This window comes from Helicoverpa zea, chromosome 6, assembly GCF_022581195.2.
Source record: "Helicoverpa zea isolate HzStark_Cry1AcR chromosome 6, ilHelZeax1.1, whole genome shotgun sequence".
NCBI classification, from domain to species: domain Eukaryota; kingdom Metazoa; phylum Arthropoda; class Insecta; order Lepidoptera; family Noctuidae; genus Helicoverpa; species Helicoverpa zea.
This window is the reverse complement of record NC_061457.1, coordinates 425,735-453,058: the sequence shown is the minus strand read 5'-3', so window position 1 is coordinate 453,058 and position 27,324 is coordinate 425,735. Positions and strand designations below refer to the sequence as shown.

The following is a 27,324-nucleotide window of genomic DNA, read 5'->3' as shown; positions in this document are numbered from 1 at the left end:
AGTTGCACAATGGGTGCATTTCAATGGACATTTGAATAGCTCATTATGAAAGCTAATCGCGGATGACACCACCCACCGGTACTATAAGAACAGTGTAGAAAATGATTTTAACCGACTTCCTTTTGAAAGACGATTGTTTCATGATGTGAACCAAGGTACCCTAGGACGACCCCCTGACTGAGAAGTAAATAAGAAAGAGAAGTTGAAGTGTGAAGACTAGAAAAAAGCTAATGCCATCATCTCACGACACTGTCTTATATGTGATACCTAATACCTAGGTGCGTTGGATACACTGAAACATTTTTTACATAATTATAGTACTAAGTATTCCCAATGCAATAGCAGTAACTTAATTTTAGGGATTGTTCACACCAAACGTATTGTCCGCCGCTGACTGTGAGTATACTCACTGTCTGCCCCAGTATGAACGTCGACTCAATCTGCAGTACGCGTACTCACCAAGCCGACAATAAGCTATAGCGTACGATGCGCCACATGTGTGAACAAAAGAATAGGCTCGTGTAGGTTCACACTAGATGCGTACGCTGAGCGGCTGACTATTCTACACATAAAAGAGCTCAGTATTTGAACCCCCCAATCTTCATACATAACAGATGCTATGTCTTCCCAAGCGCATCTTCGTAAGTTTCTATCACTAAATTCTTCTGAATTCGCATTCCAAATACATTCTCTAGAATGTACTTCTGCAATAAACTTTTCGGTGTCGAACATCGCGAGGTGTCACGTGTCACGTCTGTCCTCATTGAAGTTTGTTTCTCGAGTGTATTGCGGCCGATGCGCGCGGCGGTGCGTGCGCGGCGGAGCGGCGCTATTCGGCAACTGCGTCCACGTAGCCAATCCGCGTCCGCCGTGCATAGTCGCGTAGTAAAATAATCGGCCACTGAGAGTCAGCGACAACAGGCGACGTAATAGCGTATAGTCGGTTCGGTGTGAACGACAATTTCAATATATATGGAAAAGCAATAAACTGCGTAACGCGCGCTCACAGTCAGCGGCCGACAATACGTTTGGTCTGAACGATGCCTTATACAAAGAATTACCATTGCCATTCAACGTGGCAATGCGGCCAATCTTCTGGGCACGTTTCTGGGGGACAGCGATGCGGATTTTTTTTTCCTTTTATTCTCGTTTGTAGATTTTTAGTTTTAGGTAATAATGTAAGTCTGTAAATTTAGTTTAGATAGTTTTAATTTAAATAGAACATTTCTTATTCACTAAAATTAATGAACTATGATCGTACTCGCGGAGACTATAATTTACATTTATTCAGCCACCTTCTTTGAAATATTTATGAAACAATCTCCCCCGGCTTTAAGGCTCTTTTACTTAACTTATGGCTTTACAGCTACCTTTCGTTTGGTATCTCATCTCGAGGCCTCGAGGAAACTAGTTTTTTGCAACTTGATACACAACTAGTGATTATTTTCATATAAAAACTGCTTTATTTTGGTCAGTTGCCCCGCCAGCTGAGATCTTTGTCGAAATAAATAATCTGTGCACCTCAATAATTTTATTTGTTGACATCATTGACATATAACTACTGACATGACACTGTTAGTGTCATCTATTCCAAATATTTTTGATGGCTATGTTGTTGTCGAACGTTTGCCAGCTTAGTGAACCCAATAGTTTGTTTATTGTTATTAGCTAATAAACCACTTCATTGAATTAACAATTTTATGTTTGTAAGTTATAATTTTCAAATTACTTAACTTATTGAAGGAAGAAAAACATCAACAAGTCCAAAACAAACTTAAGTGATGGAGCAGAAACACAAAGAAGCTATTAGAAGTAACTTTAGTTCCCTAGTGGAGCGCACAGACCTCGATTCTGTTGTAACATCATTGTATGAAAAAGGTGTATTTTCCGAGCCAATGATTGAACCATACAGGGTAAGTGAAAAAGATCAGACATGAGACAATCAGTCCTAGTGGTGAGTCATACAAATCAAGTTCCCAAAATCTTAATTCATTTACCCTTGCGCATGATGCACAAAACCAGTTTTTTATATACCTACTGGTTTATTCCTTCAGTAGAGTTGTGTCATTTTTCACAATCATTTTGTTACTGGATAATGAAACAATTGCTTAATGGGCTGCAGCTTTGTACACAGAGTGTAGGGGCGAATAAATGAATCAGTTGCTTAATGTTTTTGCAAACTAACAATCATCTATAGGTGCTAATATTATATCTATAGAAGATAATTTCTGTGAATAACACTGAGGCTAGATTTTATCCCAGTATGGACAGTAGTGTGTAGAAAGTCGTGGTGGCCTAGTCAGTAAAGAACCAACCTCTCGAGTATGAGGGTGTGGGTTCGATTCCAGGTGAGGCAAGTACGAATGCAACTTTTCTAAGTTTGTATGTACTTTCTAAGTATATCTTGGACACCAATGGCTGATAAAAAGGTGAAGGAAAACATCTTGAGGAAACCTGGACTATTAAGTCTGAAATCACCAACCCGCATTGAGCAAGTGTGGTGATTAATGCTCAATCCTTCTCTGTGAAAGAGGAGGCCTGTGTCTAGCAGTGGGACGATAAAAAGGCTGTAACAGTAATGGGCAGTAGTTCCCACGGATGCAGGCAGTAGTTTCCACAGAGGAAACCACAGGAAAACAGCTAGTGCCTGATTCCAACGAACTTATACAGCAATACAATATCATAACCTAATTGTTCAAACGAGTTCGAACTTGTCTAATCTTAAACTCTATTACAGTTGCAGATCCTACAATAAATATTAAGACTTACTATTTTATAATACTTGTTTATTAACCGACTTCCCAAAAGGGAGGAGGTTCTCAATTCGTCGGGATCTTTTTACCATATAAGATATCTTGAAATTAATATTAGATCTTGAATTTATTAGCTCGATTGCAGACTAGCCATATCAACTATGGTTACTTTTAGTAAAGTACTAACTCTCTTATTTTCAGATTATTTCTCTACCAGAAAGGGATCGTAAAAGACAATTGTACGTTGATATCCTGCGTCGTGGACCATTAGCATTCGGCCATCTTGTAGACACCCTGGGTGAACTGGGCTACTGGGACTTGGTGCGGGATCTAGACCCTGACAGCCCTTTCTCATTTCCAGGTCAACGCACATTCAATCCCATTCCCAGTAAGATATTTCTTTACTTTTAACCATATTTATTTTATACAAGGTGTTGATTTGCATTTGTGCCATAGTTCAGGAGGAGGACATACAATACGTAAATAATCGAATGGAATTACAGTAGATGGGAAATAACTAATATGCACTGCTTTTTTGTCATTGTAATGTCGTGGTATTTCAGAAGTAATCCAATTTTATGAATGAAATTTATGAGTGAACATTGCGTATGCTTTGTGTTTGCGTTTGTGTGAGGGCACAGCACGATTTTAAGGCCAGTAACATACGCGCCAATTTTAAATAAGGCTAGATAACATTTACGGAATTCGGAAAAAAAAATACGTACCAATTTTTTTATTGATTTGTGTTGAGAATCATTAGCATAATTACCTCCTTGAATATGGTACGGATGCAAATCAACAGCTTGTATTTACTATTCAAAGATGAAGTGTTCCAAAATGATATTACATTATTGTATTTTTTTTTATATCTATACTAATATTATAAAGAGGAAAACTTTGTTTGTTTGGTTGTAATGAATAGGCTCAAAAACTACTGGACAGTTTAAAAAAATTCTTTCACCATTCGAAAGCTACATTATCCACGAGTAACATAGGCTATATTTTATCCCGGTACGGGCAGTAGTTACCACGGGACGCGGGTGAAACCGCGGGAAAACGGCTAGTCAAATATATGAATAGAACCATGAACTGAATCTAAATTTGTAAAATTTCGATTATTTTCAGAATTAAATCCTCCTACAACGGGAAATGATAATTTTCACAGTCTCAGCAGACCCAAGGGTGACGTGAATAAAAGTAAGTATTGTTATCCTCCTTTATCTACGTATGTACACGTAGACTATTGTCCAAATTAAAGTTTTGATAAATGGCCTGCATCACACCAGATGTTGCAATTCTCACCAATTTTGAACACAAAAGTAGCTATTTATTGGAGTTCTGGCTCACTGTTTTGTGTTTTGCTGTTATTCTCAAAGATCAAATTAGATAAGGATGGTACAATGTTGCATAGAGTGGATGTGGTTAAGGGTGTTACAATGCGTGGATGTTGGAGCTCATGGTTTCTTAGAATGGTGTAACTTGTAGTAATCACAGTTTAATATGGGTGTGATGTACCCAGCTAGCACAAAGATCTTCAAAGCTATAATTAATTGAATGTCTAAAGTGGTCTCATAACTCGGTTTGATAATCAGATCCGCGGCAGTCGTCCCCGCCGCCTGCGCCGGCGCCGCATCAATCATCCGATAACGACAACGCGGCCTGTGACGTCACCATCGAGCCACCGTTCACCGTCGTCAAGAGCACCAAGTTCATGGAGGATAACGATACGAAAGGTTTTCAATACTTACACTTTATTAAGCATTATAAATTTAGATTTGATAGACGTTCTGTTTGTGCCAATTTGTTAAGCAAGAATATCATTACTTAGAAAAGACTTATTTTGATCAAAATGTGGTAATCCGTGAATAGTAAAGTAAGGTAGTGCAACATTTGAGACGTGCGTGATTTCTGTGCAGACGTGCGGCTGTACCGCACGCGCGGACGCAACCGCGGCGTTCTGCTGGACTTCACGTACATGAAGTTCGACAACGACATCGAGGAGTTCCGCAACGGCGTCGACGTCGACTGCAACAACCTCAAGTACTTGTTCAACGAGCTCGGCTTCCGCGTGCTGCGGTACCTCAACCTGACCATGGCCGTAAGGGATCTTACTTATGCTAGATATTGCATGTATAATGTAATTTTGACTACGTCAAGTTGTATCTATCTGCGGCGGTGCGCAGGAGACGACGGAGACGCTGCGGTCGCTGGACGCGGTGCTGGTGGACATCGAGAGCGTGTTCGTGGTGGTGTCGTCGCACGGCTACGAGCGCGCGCACTCCAGCGACACCGACGTGCGCTGCAAGGACGGCAAGCTCATGCGCCTCATGGACATCATCGACTACTTCAACAACCTCAACCTGCCCGCGCTCATCGGCGTGCCCAAGGTCTTCATCTTCCAGATGTGCAGGTAACTGACATACACCACGTTCTCTATCGCATTTGTGTTTAAAACTCTACAGATAGTGCAAATGATAGCGAGCATTTTATTTCGCATTCGCAGAGGCAGCAGCGCAGATCACGCGTGGACGGACGCTGCGCCGGCGCCGCCGCACATGCGCATGCCGGACGGCGTGCTGTACGCCACGGACGGCGTGCTGTACGACGGACAGCCGGTGCAGCCCGCGGCGGCTGACCGACGGCTGTCGCGCGGCCGCCGCGAGCTGCCGCTCTACTCGGACATACTCATCGCGCACTCCACGCTGCCCGGTAAACAACCACCAAATATTGCATCACATCATCCAAACTACAAAATTTCTTAGCAAAGACCACGGATTTTTTCCGTAGCATAAGGCAGTTTTTTTAAAAGGAGGACATATTTCAAGTTAATTTTGCACATCTTAACCCTACAACCCAACCAACCAACCAATAATAAACCAATAATTACCACTAATAATATACCCAACCAATAACACGCAAACCACGTTCCCAGGTCTGGTGGCGCACCGCGACGGCAAGTTCGGGTCGTGGTACATCCAGGTGCTGTGCAAGGTGTTCGCGGAGCGGGCGCACGACTGCCACGTGGAGAAGCTGTTCACGCTGGTGGACAAGCGCCTGCAGGCCGAGTTCAAGGTGCAGACCTCCTCCGTCGACCGCTGGGGCTTCAACAAGAGACTCTACCTGCACCCCGGACTCTATGAGTCCTGAATGTACGCACCCACTCAGATCAACGATTTTGTAACTAGGATCGGAACAATTGATAGGTACGCAATGGTACAATTAGTACTACATGTGTTACTTGCTCAACCAAGGTAAATTATGTACATTGTAATTTGGTAATTAGTAGGATATTTGCTATCTACTGAATGAGATTATTTCTATAGTATGATTTTTAAGACTTGGAACGAATTGATCTGCCTCAATTACTAACGTAAATGTTTAATATTATCATAATTAGGAATGACATTGTATAAACGGTCCAGCCATAATATTTCAGGGTAAGTTAATACCTAAGAGTGATAATAAAATATTACTATAAAAAAAAAAATAAGTAATAGTAATAGTATAAGTAATAGTATTGTTGTGTGTACATATCAGTACCGGCATCGGTACACAATAATATACGTTTAAGATAGTGTGGCTGCAAGTGTAGGTGGACGCGGAATACGCACAATAACGTACGCACTCTCTAAGAACAGTGCCAAATACTTAGTCTACTGTCTATATTTTTAGATGTAATAGTAGTGATAGCACTTGGCAGTAGGTATCTAACAATAACGATAAATGGATCGTGTATTAATATTCTCTTTTAGCAATATTGTGAAAATATTTTGTATTTTATAAGCATGCCTACTATACAATTCTCAATTATTTTTAATTAATATTTTATTCATAAAGTCATACAAAAATCTACTAAGATCATGTTTTAAAAATACTGCCTAGTTATACATATAAATGTACGTAAAGTTTTATAGATAGGAAATTGGTGATCAATATTATTGACGATCCGTTGGTTGATGATTACTTCGGTCGGTACAAAGAACGAAAGTAGTAGAACTTTATTCTCTTAACAACACCCGCTCTAAAGTTGCACTACTAGTTTTGAGCCACCAGATCGATGCGCGAATCTTTCTCTGTTTTTTATAAGTTAGGTACCTACCTACTTTAGATAAACAATTGCTTTTTCTAACCGCAAGTTCGATAAGGAAATGGGGACGCCTGTGGTCAGTCACATGATGCGCAAGACACACAGACAGGACGTGAAACCGTGTCCGTTTTATACAAAATGTATAGAAGCATCGCGACCCAAAATACATGGGAAATACAGAAAGCTTACTTGTCTGCACCCTCGCCTATGTTAGTCGCAACGGCGCCTCATTTTTCTACTGTCTTGCGGCACCACAGTGTGGCCATTACAACTGAATATTCAAGTCCGATTGTATAAGGGCACGTCGTTTTTTTTTCTATTGAAAAAAAAAACAACGTGGTTGGTACAAACATGAGCGTGTACTTACGTTACTTGTTAGCATTTATATTGTTGACTGACGCACACGACGCGGTTAGCTTCTGCTATCTAATCGAATCTATTCGTCACACAGGTGCTTCCTTTTTACACTTCTATTTTATTTATAAGTATGTGCTGCATTTAATACGAAGTTTTTTAGATGGATACATAATATATGAATATTCTTGTATAATATAAACGACAAATTGTGATAAGTAGCCAATGCTAGTTCTATGTAAAATAATGAAATTTTGCCGAGTTCAGTTTGCCTCGTCCCTGTTGCCACATCTGTTTCCAGCCATTCTAGCCAGGCAACCATTAAGACATGTTAACTCATGATTACATAACTATTCTAACAATTCTACACCTGACTGGTTGGTATCGACGTATTGACTGGCGGTATCAAGCAGTCGTATAAATGCGGCTGAATATTATTATTATACATGGGATATTTTATAATTATTGACTACTGATAGTTTTAAGAAATAAGGTATATTTTTTTACAAAATAAAATTATATTTCCATTGCTCATAGTTTTAATACACCACGTCACATACAAAAATAGATAGAAATATTGATAGCACTAGAGCGTGATTGAACCCCGCACTAACGCAATTGTGTCGCAGACAAGTTTTATAAAAATATATATAACAAAGTGTTATGTACAAACGAATGTACCTATGTATACACACTTGTACACAGATATAAGTAAAGTTTAGTTTTCTCTCATGTTCCTTTTTACCAGAAGATTAACATCTGGAACATGACTTCTAAAAATTCTCAACTTCCTATATATCCATGTACATAGTTTTCTATTTGAGTAGACATTAATAAGTGTATTGCCGCAGGACCACAATCATATCGGCCTCTCTGATACCATATTTGTATTCTTTGTAAAAGAATAAGTTTTACAGAGTTTTCTTACCTTGAATCTATAATGCCATGAAGATGTTGATCTGTATAAATACCATTTTGAATATGGTTGTTCTGAATATTAAAATAATTATAGAAACTTCCACAGAAGTTGCTTGTGCTGGGGGTTGTTCTGTCTGCTCATGTAAATATGCCAACCAAGCTATAGTTTAGGATTCCTTATTTCTTAATTTATCCTAAAATACTTCCGTTTAAAAATACTCTTGAGGAAGTTACTGCTATATTTTATTTGGCATAATCAAACAAATTGTGTAGGTCTATTTTTAAAATAAGAAAATTATAATTTTGTTGAGTTCTAAAAATGCTAAAGATACAGATCAATATCTTGTACACGACATGAAGGACATAATATCATTGTTAGTCATATTAGACAGATACCTAATAGAAGGATGGAAGCTTGAATCCAGTAAATATCTAAAATAAACATTGCTCACGAGACATTTTACAACGCACATTTCATCGTAATAAATAAATTACAACAAACTAAGTGAAAACAGAAAAACAACCCTTCTCCGCAGTCGGGTAAAAAAACAAATCACGTTACGAAAGTACACCTTGCTTAAGAAAATAGGTCGATAATCATCAAATAGAACCAGCTTAGAGAGCTAGACAACAAACGAAGGTCGCGTTATTACTCTTAATATCAAAGGGTGAAATAGTTCCTAATCATATAATAGTTTAGGTGTTGTAAATTGCCCTGTGAACCCGGCATCACTTCATTATCCATATTTATCAGCCTTGTTCGTCGTAGTCGGGTCGCGGCTGCCTACCGGTCGGACGAGGCGGCCACTAGCGCCCCCAGGCGGCTGAGGTTGAGCCAGGCGCGGACGCAGCGCGGCCCGCCCGCCCGCGCCGCGCTCGGCTCGCACTCGCGCCGCGCCAGCTCCGCCGCCTGGCCCAGCTTGTCCAGCCAGCGCTGCATGGGGTTCACGAGAGAGCTCTGGTACAGCCAGTTGAGCACGGACGTCGTGGACCACCACGGTTCGAGCGACTTCCAATCGTACACCACGATGGCGTCGTACCAGTTTCTCTTGGTGGTTGTACTGTCTTGGTATTTAGTCCACTTAGCACAACACTTTAAGCTGTCTGGAACGCTCTCCTCGGCGAGGATGTCTAAAGTGGACAGGTCGAGTGTGGCATTATTCGTGTAAGGAGTCAGTTCCTGTTGTAAACTGTGCGTTATAATACTTGTATCGAGTAAATGTAGCGGAGCGAGCGTGGTGAGCGGCGCGAGCGAGGCGCGGGCGGCGACGTAGTGCAGCACGGGCAGCCACGCCTGCGACACCACCAGCGTGGACGTGAGGAACGTGACCAGCCCCGCCACGTAGGCGGCGGCGGCGGCGCCCAGGCTGCGCGCCAGCGCCGGCAGCAGCGCGGCGTCGCACGCGGCCGCCAGGTCCCCGTATGTGAAGAAGCCCCGCAGCTGCGCCTGCTTTAGCGCCACTTGCCGCTCGAGCCACGTCAGCCCGGCCTCGAACGATTTGTCGCTCACAAACACTTTCCAATCCTATTGATTGAAACAGAGTATTATGCTAACTTGAACTGCAATTACCAACCAATTTATATAAAACAAGAACATATACATAGATGGATATGATGATAATGTCCTCCTAGCCGATTATCGGCTACGGCGGCTGTCCTCATGTAAGGAGATCAGCCAACTGCGCAGGACATATTATAGACACAGGTGCACTCCCTATTCCTTCACTCTCATAACCCGATGGGACGGCAATCCGACACGACCGGAGAGAGATTAAACAAATAATTAAGATGGATATAGACATTTATACATATACATATTGTTAGTGTATTGTTTAGTGTACATGTTCTTTACAGTTCTTTGAACAGAAGAAAAGCTGTACGTAGTAAAAAAGTATGTGGTATTTGCTACTTACTATTGCATTGAGGAATTCAACTTCAAGCTTCTTGAGCTGGTCAAGTTCCAATCCACCGGAGGCCGCCCACTCGGAACATATCACGTCGTCGTCTTCTCCATCATCTTGTAGGAACTTATTGCCTACCATCTGACAATAGCACAAAACAAAATTGAGAGGTTGAATGTTCAAATGTTGCTAGTAGAGTTGTATTCCCTTGAAAGAATCTCACCAGTGAAACGAGAAAGAGATCAGCTGGAGCGGCAGAGGCGATGTAATCAGGGTTGCAAGCATTTAGTCGTTCAAGGTAGAGAATGGCCAGCACCAGCGCGCAAGGAGACACGCAGGCACTGCGAGCGATGCCGGCGGCTGCGTCGGCGTGCAGGCGCCGCAGCGAGCGCCCGCGTTGTGACACCGACCACAGCTCACATGAGATCTCTACGAGATTACTAAAATGTTAATACATGCATGCTTACAAAGGCAAGTTGCATATTTATATTTTTTTTTAATCTAAGATTATGATGAGTTGTGATTTCTTTCCTTCAGGCTCATACAGTGGTCTTCCAAGAAAGTAATCATATCATAGTGTAATGTACAATTTAGCAGTGATGTTGCATACCGGTGACGGGCAGGCTCAGACAGGGCAGTGTTGGCAGCTGCCCGTAGTACAGGGTCTTGGTGATACGCTTCAGGAATTCTTTGTGGTCACCCATGCTCTATGTTCAAAATAATTAAATATTTCTTATATTCTTTTAGGAACAAGTATTGATGGGACAGAATGATTTTTGTCAAAAAAATGTGTTCATTAAAGGAAATAAAAACAAATTAAACATTATTTGAATGTGAATATAACAAGAACTCTAAAATAAATAAAAACTAAGTTCTTTTTTTTTAAACTTGGGTGAATTATCAATGCCAGCTATATCTAGCTGCAATAGCTATAAAATATGTATCACAGTGATAAATTCATTTTTATCATACACAGTGACCTTCACGATTTGTCCATGATGTCATTCAAGTTCAAGAAAAGTAACTTGTGGTTATAGAGTTTTCAATTCCACTCATAACATATAGTTTGCAGTTGCATTTGCAAACAGTTAAATATACACATTTTATATCGCTAGTTATTATTGACGTAGGGAACTAAGTAGTTAACAACAAAAACATGACAATGTGGAGTTGTTAAACCATCAGGTGGATCATGATTCTAGTATGTGTTATCAAGCCTGAGAAAGTTCTTGGTTTTTTTAATGAGATTTTAATTGTACGTAAACTACCACGTAAGTATTTCATTAAGGTATATTTCTCAGAGCCGTTGTGTGAATGAGTAGGCCACGACATGACCTCTTTCTGTACCTTGATCTTGGTCCTCGAACCTTCTCTTCTCCTTTTGGATATGTTTGACATAGTCACGGTAATTTTATTAAATTACAAAAATATTTGAAAACTACAATACAACTATTATAACGACAATTTACATAAATAATACAGAATTCTTCTTATCGAAGAACCTATTTTTATTTTGTTTGGAGTTCCAGAGACTTCAACACGTTTATGAACGAAGCATCGTGAAAAGAAAACAAAGTAAACGATAACATGTGAGTAGGAAAGAGATATTCATTCATCTGTAAGTATGAACATAAAATTATTTGGGATGGAACGCAATGTAGCAAAATACTGTCAAACATGTAAATGTGACCAACATTGAAAAATGTTTTTAGGTACTTGAGATTTTTTTGAATTGTGCAAATGCACAGCTAAAGAAATTGTAAAGGTGTTTTTAAAACAAACTCAATCGTTTATGCTAGAAGTATTAAAAAAATCTTCGTTATAAAACCCTACTGATTTGTAATGAAGCTAAGTATAAACATCTCAATGGTATAAACTGGTAACAACACTATTCCTCATGTTGACAGATGTCAAATATAGGATAGAAAGAAGACAATCGAACGATTTTCGTTCAGTGAATGCTTGCTTATGCGAATAAAGGCAACACAATTCAAAAGCAACATGAAATAATTCAGCTATCCTCGTGAATAATTTATCGTGTGTGCGGCGTAATACTGTGTTGAGTTAGAAATGTTAGAATGTGCCTACCAGTAATTTAAGGTCGGGTGCGTGTGGGTTTCGCGCGGACTCGTCATTGATATTGATTTCTTTTATTTTCTCAAAGTACACTCTAAAATGATTTAGCCGGATCAGACAGAGTTTCGGATTGTTTATTGAGTTTTAGAAAAAAGGAAACTATTTGGAGTCGAATGCACTGTGTGATAATGTGTGGACAAAATGAAAACTAAGAGCTTTTTGCTGTTTTCGACGTCGGTGTTTGCAATTAGTATATTTCTGATAGTATTCCACTCTCAGCCTCCCCAGTCTATCCAGAGTATTGTCACGCAAACGCATCAACACATAAAAGACTTTCAGGTTTGTGAATAAAATATTACTTCATTTAAAAAGACATAATATTCACATGACAAGCTATATCAAGTTCATTTATAAAGGGTTCCATTTTACTACCTGTTGTCTACTTAGCTTTTATGCAAGTAAACAAATTTTTGTTCAGTGGGTATCATTTTTGTAAAATTACAGCAACAATAATAAACACAATTTCCCAAAACATTAATTTTAAGTACTCAGTTATGTTGACATCATACCTTGACTTAAATTAACTAGAGTAGTTTGTTGTGATTGCTAAGAATATCTGAATGTTTTTAAACTGTTGATTATATAGCTTGTCTTAGCTGAATTGATGCACCCCTCATGTGGTAGTGGAGTGTGTCAATTTAGCTCAGACTAGCTGTAACTAATGATAGTGCCCATGCATGCTTTGTATAGCCAGCAAATGTTTGCAAACTTTCTTGTTGTAATTATTGTTTTCAATTACTGTCACACTAAATTGAAATAAGATATATAAATAAAAGTTCTTTTACAGATTTTATTGTTGTTATGTCTGTTAAAGTAGTTTTATTGAAATGTTGAATATTCACATAAGTGTTGAAAGGAGATTTTCCCAGGAAATTCCCATATACTAAAGATCTTTTTGCAGTTCCTAGGAAATATTAAATGTTGATAGATGCGAGTGACATGGCTGAATCTAAGGGGCACACACAGCTAACATTAAATACAACAGAAATGTTTGTCAAACCTTCTTATGTTAAATACAAGAATGCTGATTATCTGAACGCTGATTAAACAAATCAGCAATTATCCAAATTGGTCCTAATTCTCTATGCACCTTTATTATTGTTGCAAATTTCTGTACTTTGTATTTTTGTTCTGATCAGAGTTCAAGTTAACTTTATGTAGAACTCTGTTTGTTAAACTTTATGAAGGTTTATTCTTTGTGTGACAGTTTTTTCTTTATAACCAATCTTTATCCAATTAACCGTATTTTTGATTATTTGAATCAACCCCAGTCCCAATTAATTCAGATAATCGGCGCTCTTCTGTACTCCACTTTCTTGGAAGAACGGTAAACATTACACAGATCAGTAAATATTTAGAGAAATATGGTTGTAATTGTACTAAATTAAAATATGATTTACCACGCAACAGGCGTCGTTGTCCCAGCAGGAGAACCTGCGCGATGTGCAGGAGAGCCACCTGGTGCAGGAGGAGCAGTACGCGCGCCTGCTGGGGCTGGACGGGCGCCAGGAGCTCTGGCACAACACCACGCTGCCCGCGCTCGTCACGTACGCGCGCGGCGACGCGCACGCGCAGGCCGTCAGCTTCGTCCGCGCCGCCGCCACTCTGCCCTACACTGTGCTGCTCTACAATGTGGGACTAAAGCCCTATTCTCTAGGCGTGGTAAGTACTACAATACCTAAGAAATAAATGTACTTCGAAAAAACTAACAGGTGTTGTGGCGATAGCATAGACATTTGTTTATCATAATAAAATTATCTGCAGGTTTCAAACTACTGCAACTCATCAAAATGTGCGATCATCGAGCTGGACTTGGATGCGTTTCCTTCTCACGTGAGCGACGAGAGTATACACGCTGTGCGCCCCATCATTATACAAGTGAGTTCAACAATAACACAATACATAATACAATACCATAATTATGTGGTGATGTCAGAAGCAGATGAAGGTAATGTCTACTATTCGATTCTGCAAATAATCTTAGGTTACATATAAGGAAGTTTAGGACTTGGCGTCCGATAGGCGTAAATGGAAACAGCTGCACCGACAAGAGCTAGGCTCTCAAATTAAAAGAAAGAAGAAGAACAAAAGGGGAATTGCTAGACTTAATCCTAGAATAAAAAATACCAACTATATTTTCATTTCAGAGTGAATTGTAATTGGATGATATAATAGTACAGTGTACTTCGATGAACTCCCTTCATATCTTATCTTCAACAAAATAAGGAACAATGACTAGTGTCCTTATCAATCTCAAGCATCATGCTGCTTGGAATCAGACATGATTCTACCGTAAAATTATGAATTTAAAGGGGCTAGGTGATTTTAAAAGGCCTCAATTTTTTGTTGGCGCTCTGTTTTAGGGTACCTAAACTCTAGTTTATACCCACTTGTCCATGCGAATCAACAAGATACGAGAGAATCAAAGCCATACATAGTAGCCGGGCGCAATAATGAGACGTGTTGAGTAGCAATTAGTCGTCCGCGCTCCACTCGTGAGGCTCGATACAGCTCAATCTCGTCAACAGACAGACGTCGTCAACTGACGACCGCTGCTGTTAGAGAGCATGTTGCACGATATGATGATGATGTCCTCCTAGCCGATTATCGGCTACGGCGGCTGTTCTCATGTAAGGAGATTAGCCAACTACGCAGGACATATTATAGTGCACGAGCATTTGCGCAGACACAGGTGCACTCACCATTCCTTAACTCTCATAGCCCGATGGGACGGTAATCCGACACGACCGGAGAGAGATCAGGCGCAGGACCGACATTTACGTGCTCTCCGATGCACGGGTGTATCAATCACCAGCTTCCAGGCTCCGGGCTGCTTTGTGAAAGTCTTCTAAAACCCACAAAGCGATTTCGGCCCGACTCGGGAATCGAACCCGAGACCTCGTGCTTAGCAGCCGCACTAGCGACAGCTAGACCAACGAGGCAGCTGTTGCACGATATATCATCCATGTGTCACTTTTTACATGCTAGCATTTTTAAGTCTGCGTGAACCGTACACAATTCTTCTATTCTTATTTGTATGTGCTACACTTTATTACGCTCGCGGTAGGACATCAAAGCTTACACATAACTTATACATAAAATAATACTTAACTCTGTCCCCCAGAAACAATTTCCACTAGTTAACCTGTAGGTCAATTGTATTAGAACAAGGTTTTCTTAAATGAACGGTCAGTAGAGGCTAAGGGTTAGACTAGTGAGCCGGGTCCGCGACTCCTTTAAATATTGTGAATGTCAGCGGGCAGATGATCCTGACGATATCCAATCCAATCCTTCGTTGACACGTGTCATAGCATAGATTTCCCTGCAGAAATCTATGCTATTTCCTAAGAGACTTGCATACCGCCACTTTTATAAATAAATTAGACGAAGTAGTGATTCTGCATGATACTGGAAACAGTCTCTTTTTCCTAAGATGAAATCGATTCTTCTCAAATTTTCATTTTCCTAATATTATGTAGACTTGGGTACTCATGAATGAGCAGTTAGCAGAAATATGCGCGTTGGTCATCAGCGAGGGCACTTGACGGCAGTGCCTTGTGTCAACACTCCACGGAGCGAGTATCGTGATAACATATTATCTGCACTACACAGTCACCGCACCGCCACTTTCCATATTTACTATCGATGACTGTACGCCATAATTTTGCCTATATCTATTTCAACTACAATTTTCCACTGGGAGTTAGATGCATCGTATTTTTTTCTGCGGCCCTAGGCAATGACAAACAAGGAGGGCCACAGTGTTGGGTCATAAATATACATGAGCAAAAGAAAATTCTGCCACTCTAGCTGCTCATAGTTGAGTCCCGGGCTAGTGCCCATACTGCCCAATGGATAAGAGAGACCTAATTGTTAGCTACAATTAACCATAATTAGATGATCTTATAAAAGATGGCTGGATAAATGGTTGTATGTACTTGGTTTGAGATCATAGAGCCTTGCCACTGAATGCTGAAATATCGAAGTTAGGTACTTTTATTACACGAGCGCTGCGGCGCATGCTCGCGTGCCCTTGATTGTTGCCGTGCTCGCTACTATTATCACATTACCGTGGCGCACCAAACTGACTATACATTTATTACTTTAACTACGGAACTAATAAATACACGTAGGTAACCTAACTTATTTAATGGCTACACCTAAATAGCTTAAGCAATGCCCTAATCATTAAATTCATGTTAGTTAAATGCAAACACACTGTTGAAACTCGGTGCGCATAACTTCGCAATGAGCAAGTTTAATTTTACGTCACGCAATTGGGCGTAGTAGGTTTTATTAATGAGTAATGGGCTTATTGTCTGCGGCCAGTTAAAATACTCGCACGTTATCAATAGCAGAGTTCCCCGGTGAGGACACAAGGTGCTACAGTATTACGCACGTAGGTACAGCCCAGGTCTCGGCCCTGGCACTACACTACTACACTTCAGTCGCTTATCGCCAATATCGTCAACAAATTACTCTCACGCAAGCGGAGATTTGTTTGTTTTTCAATATTCTCCTATGTTAATAATTTTGTTAAATCCGTTATTGTCAAGATGTTATATTTACTCGTTATTTTGTTATCCTTCAATATTTCTAAATTGGTTTACGTGAACAGAAACAAGGACTGGGTGATCTGAAATTCAGGAAGTTACCTTCCTACTTAGGCACTCTTCTCTAATATCCGTGGATTAGCCTTTTGAAATTAATCCCATAAGATTAATAACTGTATTTTTGAAGAGATACTATTCAATAAAATCTACATTTCGCGCCAAATATCTTTGCTTAATTTGTAATGGCTTTAACTTCAGAAATTCCATCTTGTTAGGCGCGAACTGTGCGAAGTATGTTTCCCCTCACGAATACTGAACGAGTTTATATTTATATGTTTGGATATGGGATAGCAGTAATATGACAGGTTCTGATAGCACCAGATAGCGCTTTGCCGTAATTCGTCGGTAATCGCTTAAGATAGCACTGATTTATCTATTATTTTGATAAAAATAAAAATAATATTTTTATTTTTATCAAAATAAATATAATATACCTAACTGGTTATTACCTACTGGTTTATCAATTGCTTTAATCTCTTGGGAAATCAGTAAGTTTTATTTGAAAATCATCAAATAAAATATATTTTTCGAGGTTGTTTGCCAAATGTCTCCCAAAGTTGTCCAGTAAGCAATGATAGATTGTGGCGAGCGGAGACATGGCTGGGCCCGTGAGCCTCAGCGCCGAGACGTGACGTGCCGTCTGCGCTGTGTGCGCGTCGCCTGCGTGTCTGTCTGGCACATACCACTCAAATACATACTAATCGCAAATATTTTGGGAGTTCTATTTATTTCAGCGTTTCCGCCGAATGTAGAGCACGTACAGAGCGTTATTATTATACAGTCCTAGGTGTTGCTGCTAATGCCCAGGATTAGTGATTTCACATTTTAACAAAACACTGAACTATACGATTTGTTATCTAATTAAATATTCTTCTTACTATACGAAGGTACCTACTTCATTTCCCTGGTACATACGTGCGATTTGCTAGGTTTTCAAGAAACTAGAAATCAGCATAATACGATCTACTTACTTACTGCATATTATTCTATGACGAGATCTTATTACGATTGAAAATAATCCGTTATTCGTAGTTTCTCAGTCATTGAGTGTGCAGTTATAGTGAATAGCTTTCATGGGTTTCCTTTCCTTCTTTTATAAAATCTAATAAGTAATTATGTATCTTGATCTAATATCATTTGCATAAATTGAACCGGCGTTATTAGCCAACATTAATTAACCCCAAACTTTTGAAATATTTTCCGCTTTACCTGAATAAATCAGACATGTAGGTAATTTGAACGTTTTTAACGCCAATGTCGTAACCACTTCCTTGTGGTTACGACATTGGCGTTCCTCCAGTGACCACTTCCTTAATCCTTAAACACCTCTTGCAAATATACCTATCAGGTGAACAATTTTACTAAAAGTTATCGCTTATGTTTGACTTAAGTTTTAGATAGAACGAGGTGTACCTATAAACTACCTAATATGTGAGTGAAAAAACATAATCAAACCTACCCTCGCTACACATAACTCTTTCTCTTTGCTATACGAAATAGCGCTACTTTTTAACAACAAAAAATTAAATTATAAATTTAAAAAAACCCCCGACCCAAAAAAGTACGCAATAATTATGACAAAAGGTTAAAAACGCCAAACCCTATAAAAAGCAAAAAATAACTTTTAACACTACGTAAACTAATTTTTTTCGTGTCGGGGGACCGCTCTAATTCATTACTTTAGATACGTGTTTTTTTTTTAACGAATGTTGTAATTAGGTAGGTATTATTTGATTTATGTAAGTATTTATGAAGGTAAAAAGCGGTCCCCCGACACGTCAAAATTTAGTTTACGTAGTGTTAAAAGTTATTTTTTGCTTTTTATAGGGTTTGGCGTTTTTAACCTTTTGTCATAATTATTGCGTACTTTTTTGGGTCGGGGGTTTTTTAAAATTTATAATTTTATTTTATTTCATGCTTTTTAAAGGAGCTCCTTAATTTTTCCTTCTTTCATTTAATTTATTTTATCTTAAGATGGGGTCGCTATATGCGATCTCGGCCAAAGGAAGCTGTTTAACAATCCTCATGACAAACTGGCTCTGGGAGAATTGCACAGATTGAGAAACATTTGGACATTCTAGATTTTCAGCAAAAATATAAATCGGTTTATCCGTTTCATTCCGGCATTTCAGGGTTTCATCCGCCACATCCCATTTCCAGCATCAGGTTCTCGTCAATCAGAAACATGAAGAGTGTCAAGACAAATTCAACGAGCCCAAACTCGATGGGTTTACTAAAAGGCAGTTCAGGGTTACGTCTCCTACCTTCATGCCCTAACAGCAGACCAGCTCAGTGGTTCCAAAAGACATTAGTGTTTCAAATTTCAGATCCCACATATACTTGCAAGTAAACTGATCGTGTAACATTCCTATCACATCTAGCAAACGAGCTGATGACCTTGAAGACCTGAACCGATTTCCACCAAACATAGCTAAGAACACTCCCGACTGACATACCTTTTAAACAAAAAAAACCGCATTACAATCGAATCATCCGTTTGGGAGCTACGATGCCACATACACACACACACACACACACACACACACACACACACACACACACACACACACACACACAGACATGTCAAACTTATAACACCCCGTCGTTTTTGCGTCGGGGGTTAAAAACTAACATGCTCTTTCGTGAAACTTCGTTAAGCCCGAGGCTTACATACTTACACTTGTTTACTACAGGCTGAACTACAGGGATGAACTAGAGAATACATACTTATAATAGTGCATTTTAAAGGTAGTGTGTTGGTTGCAGCACGCGCTGAGCCGCGTCGGCGGCGTAGTGTTCTGCGAGGCGTCGCAGCGCTGGGCGGGCTCGGCGGCTGAGCTGGCGGCGCTGTGGGCGCGCGCGGCGGCCGGCGCCGGCGTGCTGGCGTGGCCGCGCCGCGCCGCCGTCACCAGCCTCACGCACCCGCGCATGTTCCACTACTTCCACGCCACCATCGACGACTTCCTCTTCGTGCAGATGATGGACGTCACGCGGCTCATCGTCGCCAACAAGCCCGCCGTGCTCGACATCATGCGCCCCTGGATACAGTGCGCGCTCACGCTCGACTGCATCATGCCTATTGGTAACTATTGATACCTCTACCTCTAGTCAAATAGAATTACTTACATCCACCTAAGCATACTTCTGTTGCTTGTACGAAGCCAGCGACCGCCATCGTGCGAACTAAATGACAATAATATTTATGTCATTCATATTAGTCATCATTATATTTTACTTCTTCAGACTTTTTGTCGTCACAGAACATGACGCCAGTATGTATCAGCGTGTGGAGGAGGTGGATTATAGGCCACAAGGGCGTATCTGTGCCCGGAATTTAGTTGCTGACCTCCATTAAATTTTGCGAAAACTGTATGCGAGTCGAGGTATCCTTAGGTCGACATACGAAGATTTCTGGGTTCCGTGCGCGTATTGGTGGTGTCTTATTGTAAGAAATATCCCACCCAAAACAAAAATGTGAAAGACTGCCAAGTTCGATAATATGGGAATGCTTCGCCTATAAAAGAAGTGAGATCTGAATAAGTACCAAGTTCCATACACATACCTCAGTTAAAAATAGTTACTTTTTAATGATGTTACTTGGCAAGTTTTCACACACCTTGTTATAAACCTACTAAACGCATGAATCAAGTATTTAATTTTCTATTAAAACTTGCCAAGTAACATCATTAAAAAGTAACTATTTTTAACTGAGGTATGTGTATGGAACTTGGTACTTATTCAGATCTCACTTCTTTTATAGGCGAAGCATTCCCATATTATCGAACTTGGCAGTCTTTCACATTTTTGTTTTGGGTGGGATTTCATTTATTTTTGTAAGGTTGTTTATTTTATTTTTTTCTTATGATGAAGTTAGTTAAAGAAATGTCTCATTTATACTATCTTTCAGATTTTTTAATATGCACTATGTTTCTTACAAAGAAATGAACTAGATTAACTAAATGGACTAAAGGACAATGCTATTCTTTGTATGGAAGTTGGGCTCAAGAGTTGCCCACAGTAACTGCATAGTGTATTATGTTCCATAGGCTTATAATAGGTCCCAGACCGAAATATTTCGAAATCTATCCCGGGAGTCCTGAGAAAAACTGGTTTGACTCTTATTCAATATTACGAAAAACATCCTTACGAACTCTTAACTATTCCACTTTTATTAACTTAATTGAAATGCATTATAATATTAATCGACAAATACGAGGTATTGAACGAGAATTTTTTTTACCGACTTCAAAAAATGGAGGAGTTTCTCACTCAGTTCGTTTGTATTCTTTTTACGTAAGTACGTGCATATTAACTCCGTCGTTTACCAACCGATTTAAACAATCATTTTATTGTTTGAAAGGATTTACTTTCCAAATAGTTCCTTTGTTATTCGGTCCAGGGTCTGGTGATAGAAACCTTAAAACAATAGGGAACTCTCGGAAATTGTAAGCACATATCGAATAAAAACTTGTCATTCGGGTATATGTCTCCGACACCACAAAACTGTGGAGGTTAAGACCTGACCTGCCGATGGAGACGACAGTGAGACGAGGGAACTCCTCAACGGTAACTATTTACTACCTCGTGTTCGAGCTTATTTAATTCGTCCTGATAAGATTTTTCCATTGCCATTACGGATATTAATTGCATGACGCTACACGAACTTAGGACTGATTGTAGTAGATAGAGACTGAAAAGCAAGAGAAACAACAATTACCTTTAAACGTCTATTTCTGTTATTTTATCCTGTTAACAGTGAAACCACTAACTATCTGAATGTTATTTCAAGAAAAGAAGGTTGTTAGGTTTGTGGCTGCTTAAAATGGCTAGCTAACAATGGCTGGCTAACATGAGAACCGGTTTTTCTCTTGACCTCTGGGACCGATTTCAAAAATATTTGGAGTCCGTCTTAAGAGTGAAGTAAAGAACCTATTCTAACCATTCCCACTACTGGGCAAATGGCTTGGGCTTTATAAAGTGACTGTTCAAGTTTAACATTATAACCGGTTTTTTTCGGGACCTCTGGGACCGATTTCCAAAATATTTGGATTTCGTGTTAACAGTGCAGTAAAGAACCTATTTCGACCACTTTCACTACTGGGCAAATGGCTCAGGCTTTGTTAAGTGACTATCTATGGAGAACATTTGAACCGGTTCTTCTCGGGACCTCTGGGACCGATTTCAAAAATATTTGGATTCCGTCTTAAGAGTGAAGTAAAGAACCTATTCTAACCATTCCCACTACTGGGCAAATGGCTTGGGCTTTATAAAGTGACTGTTCAAGTTTAACGTTATAACCGGTTTTTCTCGGGACCTCTGGGACCGATTTCCAAAATATTTGGATTTCGTATTAACAGTGCAGTAAAGAACCTATTTCGACCACTTTCACTACTGGGCAAATGGCTCAGGCTTTGTTAAGTGACTATCTATGGAGAACATTTGAACCGGTTTTTCTCAGGACCTCAGGGACCGATTTCAAAAATATTTGGATTTCGTGTTAACAGTGCAGTAAAGAACCTATTTCGACCACTTTCACTACTGGGCAAATGGCTCAGGCTTTGTTAAGTGACTATCTATGGAGAACATTTGAACCGGTTTTTCTCGGGACCTCTGGGACCGATTTCAAAAATATTTGGATTCCGTGTTAAGAGTGAAGTAAGGAACCTATTTTAACTATTCCCACTACTGGGCAAACGGCTTGGGCTTTGTAAAGTGACTGTTCAAGTTGAACATTAGAACCGGTTTTTCTCGGGACCTCTTGGACCGATTTCCAAAATATTTAGATTTCGTGTTAACAGTGCAGTAAAGAACCTATTTCGACCACTTTTACTACTGGGCAAATGGCTCAGGCTTTGTTAAGTGACTATCTATGGAGAACATTTGAACCGGTTTTTCTCGGGACCTCTGGGACCGATTTCAAAAATATTTGGATTTCATGTTCAGAGTGCACTATGGAACCAGTTGGAACTACTCCCACTGCTGGGCAAACTTTGAGCCCAGACCCTGGCATTGTCCTTTACCAACTGACTGACATGACATGTTATCATATATTATGTTCGTGGATCAAAGTTACACATTCGTTATTTTCGAAAGTGATTCACACTTGGCCGTTTTCAGATTTTTACTTTACTTTGACTAAATACAAACCTTTGTAACGAATTTCAGATCGGTACGACCATTCGAAGATATATTCTATAAATATAGATAAATTTAGTTCGTTTTAGTTCCTTAGGGGTATAAATTTACACCGGGTATAAAACACCTTCATTATTTTGAAACCGACTCACACTTGGCCATTTTCAGATTTTTCCCTTTACCTTGACATAAAGACCTACCTCCATACCAAATTTCAAGTCAATACGACCATTGGAAGTGGTCTAGGTTTTTGATGAGTGAGTCAGTCAGTCAGTGAGTGTATAGTAAAAATAGCGATTTTCTGACGTCAATATCTCAATACCTAAAATAGGTATATTAATGAAATTTTGTATTTTAGTTAAGTGAGGAGGTCTCAACAGATACTAGAAATTTGATATGCGTAAATAAAATAGATTTTGAGTTACAGGAGGGTCGAATTTGGCCCGAAATGGTTCGTGTAATATAACCCACGGCCGGTGTGTCGCTTTTTTTGCTCGAACTTGGCGGACACACTGCCGTGTGTCTAGATGTTAATGGTGGTATGTGATGCAGGCGCGCAGTCGGTGGGCTGCCGGTTCGACAAGAAGCCGCAGTACCGGTACTCGGGCTGCCACGGGCAGGACGCGTCGGCGCTGAGCATCGTGCTGGGGCTGCGCTCGGGCTTCGAGGAGGCGGTGTACGCGGTGCGCGGGCGGCGCGCGCGCTGGCGGCGCGTGCCCGACGCCGCCGCGCGCGCCGAGCTGCACGCGCGCGCCGCCAACTCCTCCGAGCTCCCCGCGCACCCCGCGCCGCCCGCCCCGCCAGCCCCGCCCGCCCACCAGTGAAACACCACGCCAATGTTAACAGTAGATAATTATCGGATGTGTTAGTAAGACCAAATTTTTTATCATTATTATTTATATCATTCCATTTGTTGAAATTACGCCAAAAAGTAGAGACATTTTTATTTGAATTTACAAAATTCGTCGAATGTAAGAAGTTAAATATCTATTATTAGCCGAATAAGTACATGAAGTATATTTGAAAGTTAACAGCGATCTTATAGCAATTCGAATAATGTAGTATGAAACAAGTAATAGTAGTAGAAGTTCTCATTTGCCATATTGGGTACAAACTAACATTGTGTTACGTTTACTTATATTTGAAATCTTGTTTTATAAATGTTACCTAAGTCAATTGTTACATTGACTCCTAAATTCTAAACGTTGATAGCAGTATTATTTGTTACTTGTTTTATTAGAACAATTATACTTGCAACCTTTAAAAGGTGCGCAGTGTACGTCAATACGAGATTAATTATAGCTTACCAGTTATTATGTAGTGTAGAATTATTTATTCGTTTATAAATATGAGACACGTGCGAGGAGGAGCTGGCATTCTAGCAGGCCAGCTGTCCGCCTCGCGGTGCTGCTGGAGCGACCACTTGAATACCATCTTGTCAAAATCAAGTACAAATTAATTTAGCATCAATCGAAGTGTAGCGACGGCGCTAACTGCGCAGGTTTGCGCACAGCTGTGGAGGTTTGCGAAGTTAGCGTTACTTATTTATGAATCTTCCCGCAAACGAACGAAATACATAGTTTTCAAGTTGTCACCAGCTATGCAATGATCTAGGCACATACTCTTGTGAATATTATTTTGTAAATACAATTTGTAAGATCATTAGACATTAGTTGGTATATGAATGTAGTGCTACATTTTTCGTAATAATTATTTAGTTTAGTTAGCTGTCGTATGTCGACTGTATGACGGTCGATTTCTATGTAGATGTTATTGCTATTTTTAGCGTTTAGTGCATCGATACTCATTAGTGATAATTTTGTATTACAAGCCTTTATCGAGCAATATTATATTTTACATTAAGTACACAATGACGCATTATATTTTGGAACTTGCCAGCTATGTCAGAATTTTATAAACAATTTCATTTTAATAAGAAACTAGACAAATAAATGTTAATTAACAATCCAACACGTGGGTGTTACATGATCTACTGCCAATAATTTGTTTTGTATTACACTTAGTTTATTTACCTCTTCAAACTATAATACAAAGTTGTCGAATCGAGTTGGGGAATGTGTTCAACAGTGTGTATATGTATATTCAGGTTTCTGCGTACTGAAGGAAGGCACTCGATGTAAGGCAAGTGCGTCAGTGTCGGTGAGCGTGGCAGGCTCCTACTACTTCATGAACTTTGCATATCGGTGTTTTATTTTGATGTATTTATTTAATAACACCAGGTTTGGTTGTGAAACTGTTATCAAAATTAGTTGTATGTGTTCACGACTTACTGCACTCGCCGCGTGCAATGTGATATACTTAAGTATATAATCGTAAAGTATGACTGCGCGATCTCCGCGCGATATTGCTATGAGTTATACGTATATTTTGTAATGTAAAACAATTTTGTGATGGCATGCTGCAATTTAGCAAAGATTTCTCTACCCAAACAACTCGAATAATAAACTAGAATTATCAAACCTTACACGTAAATAACGCAAACGTTTAAATGTACTCGTATAGAGAACTCCGTAGCAGGAATTTGTAAACACCTGTACATATTTATTTTGAGACAGATCGCGTATATAGCCTCTAAATTTAAGGACATTAACGTTACTTAATGCAGTTTAAACTAAGTGACTTTAACATGACCAAGCTGTACATACGTTTTAACTTAAGTTACTTCCTAAAACTAAATTCGGATATCCTCTTAAACTGATATCGTATTTCATTGCAATCAATTCAGTATTCGTATCCTATGTACAGTACATTAGGCCGCAGTACAATCTAAAGATTTGTATGTCCACTTCTGTGCATGAAATTAACGTGTGTTGCCGCGACATTTGGAGGTAGCATAATTGATGAGACATATTATGGTCCCACATTGATCCCGTACGGCCGTAACCCCGCGCGTGTGGCGCCGCGACTTCCCGCGAGCCGCGTGTGTGCGCCCGCACTGCGCCTCACATCCCTTCACATGAGATCTAGTCCTTATGCTCATAGGTAATAAGAGTTGCTATAAATTTAAAGTAACTGTAAGTAAGTAATGCGCTTTGTGAGTTGCAGCACCTGAGTCAAATTAGTGATGTCCGCAATTAAGCTTATAATTATGTTGTGATTTTAATACATTTTCAAATATGTTGATGCTTACACGAGCATTGAAGCAATTGCATGGATTTAGGTGTCTACCTCTATTAGACGATATCAATAGAGTATCGTGTTAGCGCGACCTATGAATAACGTGAGCAGACTTACAGACAAATATAGAATGTTGGCTCAGTGAAGTACAACGTATAAAACGTAAACAATGTAATATTAATATATTGCTTAAAAACCTTTTGATGTTTATAACTCCTAGTGGATAGGAAACATATTGAATTTATTATACAGTTTTATCAAAAAATACGACCACGTTAGAATTTTATTGTTCTGCCAAATGCATCACACTGTTGTGATAAATTGAATATTGAAAATAGTTAGTTGTAAGTTTCCGTAGATGACATTGGTCACCGTGATGATTCGGAGTCTGGCCTCGTTACTAAACGGAGTATTTGTATAATTTCCTCGCACTGTAGTTAAGTTTAATTGTAAAATTATATTGAAACGTAACTGTTGCTTCGATTGTATTGATGGAATCTATAAGTAATTTTTTGTTATATAGTTTTGATACAATGAAGCCGATGCGACGCTGTTTGCGTACTTATCTTTCAAGGACCGCTTGATATTACTGACACTAAGCATGCGTCTAAATCCACTGTTATCGTTATGTGTATTTATTACAAGAAGTACAAACAGAAATGATACATTTATTTCTATCCGATTGCCAAATAGATTGATCTTTTGTGCTACTACGTGTCTAAATATTTTCTGCTTAATTATTTACCGCCAAAACTACCCGGTAATAATGTATCACTTTTGATAAGCAAAATATGTTAGAGGAAAGTACCACGTAAGCGGAAGCGTTCGGTATATTTAGTATGTATCAGTTATATATAATTGTATCCTTAATTATTGTTTCATATCAAACAGTGATATGTTTTTATCGCATTTGGTTTACCTAATAAGTATAAATATGTTTTGCATTTGACACTAAAAACTACATAGAAAAAAGGGTTTCGGTAAAAAGCAGATCATAAATGTACCTTTCGATAATAATGTGCGATGGATAAAGGCTTGGAGGCAACAGTTACGTTTCCCGAGTCACGGCTGTAATTACCAGTAAACGTATGGTTGTGTGTGTGCGTGTGTTGTGTGATGTGCCCCTACTGTATGTCCTTTGATCTTGTTTAGTGTATTTTTTAAACAAATGCAGCTTTTACATACGCATATCTTAATCAACAAGTGATAATTATTTATTAAACGATGATTACAACATTAAATGTTTGTTTAATTTTTGAACGTAACTTGAACTCGCTCCTGATTAGCGC

At 39.4% G+C, this 27,324-nt stretch overlaps 3 protein-coding genes across 5 annotated transcripts; 2 read left to right on the top strand and 1 right to left on the bottom strand.

The window, feature by feature from the left end:
- The first annotated feature begins 1,595 nt into the window (after positions 1-1,595).
- LOC124630861 (caspase Dronc) lies at positions 1,596-7,723 on the top strand. Its single transcript, XM_047164880.1, has 9 exons — positions 1,596-1,913; positions 2,955-3,141; positions 3,879-3,950; positions 4,346-4,486; positions 4,670-4,851; positions 4,937-5,163; positions 5,257-5,462; positions 5,686-6,227; positions 6,260-7,723. The coding sequence occupies exons 1-8, from the start codon at positions 1,782-1,784 to the stop codon at positions 5,898-5,900; spliced, it is 1,362 nt and encodes a 453-aa protein (XP_047020836.1). The 5' UTR covers positions 1,596-1,781; the 3' UTR covers positions 5,901-6,227; positions 6,260-7,723.
- LOC124630862 (protein CNPPD1) lies at positions 7,716-13,669 on the bottom strand. Of its 2 annotated transcripts, none has more exons than XM_047164882.1 (5): positions 13,550-13,669; positions 10,624-10,720; positions 10,237-10,442; positions 10,026-10,154; positions 7,716-9,637 (listed from the first exon to the last, which is right to left on the bottom strand). In XM_047164882.1, the coding sequence occupies exons 2-5, from the start codon at positions 10,715-10,717 to the stop codon at positions 8,897-8,899; spliced, it is 1,170 nt and encodes a 389-aa protein (XP_047020838.1). In that variant the 5' UTR covers positions 10,718-10,720; positions 13,550-13,669; the 3' UTR covers positions 7,716-8,896. The 2 variants fall into 2 exon arrangements, with proteins under 2 accessions (XP_047020838.1, XP_047020837.1); XM_047164881.1 differs by lacking the exon at positions 13,550-13,669 and adding an exon at positions 11,361-11,574.
- On the top strand, positions 11,733-27,276 carry LOC124630863. 2 transcript variants are annotated; one of them, XM_047164884.1, is made up of 5 exons: positions 11,733-12,428; positions 13,578-13,811; positions 13,914-14,027; positions 19,529-19,844; positions 23,450-27,276. In XM_047164884.1, exons 1-5 carry the CDS (start codon positions 12,291-12,293, stop codon positions 23,719-23,721), a joined length of 1,074 nt encoding a protein of 357 aa, XP_047020840.1. In that variant the 5' UTR covers positions 11,733-12,290; the 3' UTR covers positions 23,722-27,276. The 2 variants fall into 2 exon arrangements, with proteins under 2 accessions (XP_047020840.1, XP_047020839.1); XM_047164883.1 differs by having other exon boundaries at positions 11,748-12,428; positions 13,560-13,811.
- Positions 27,277-27,324: the final 48 nt, after the last annotated feature.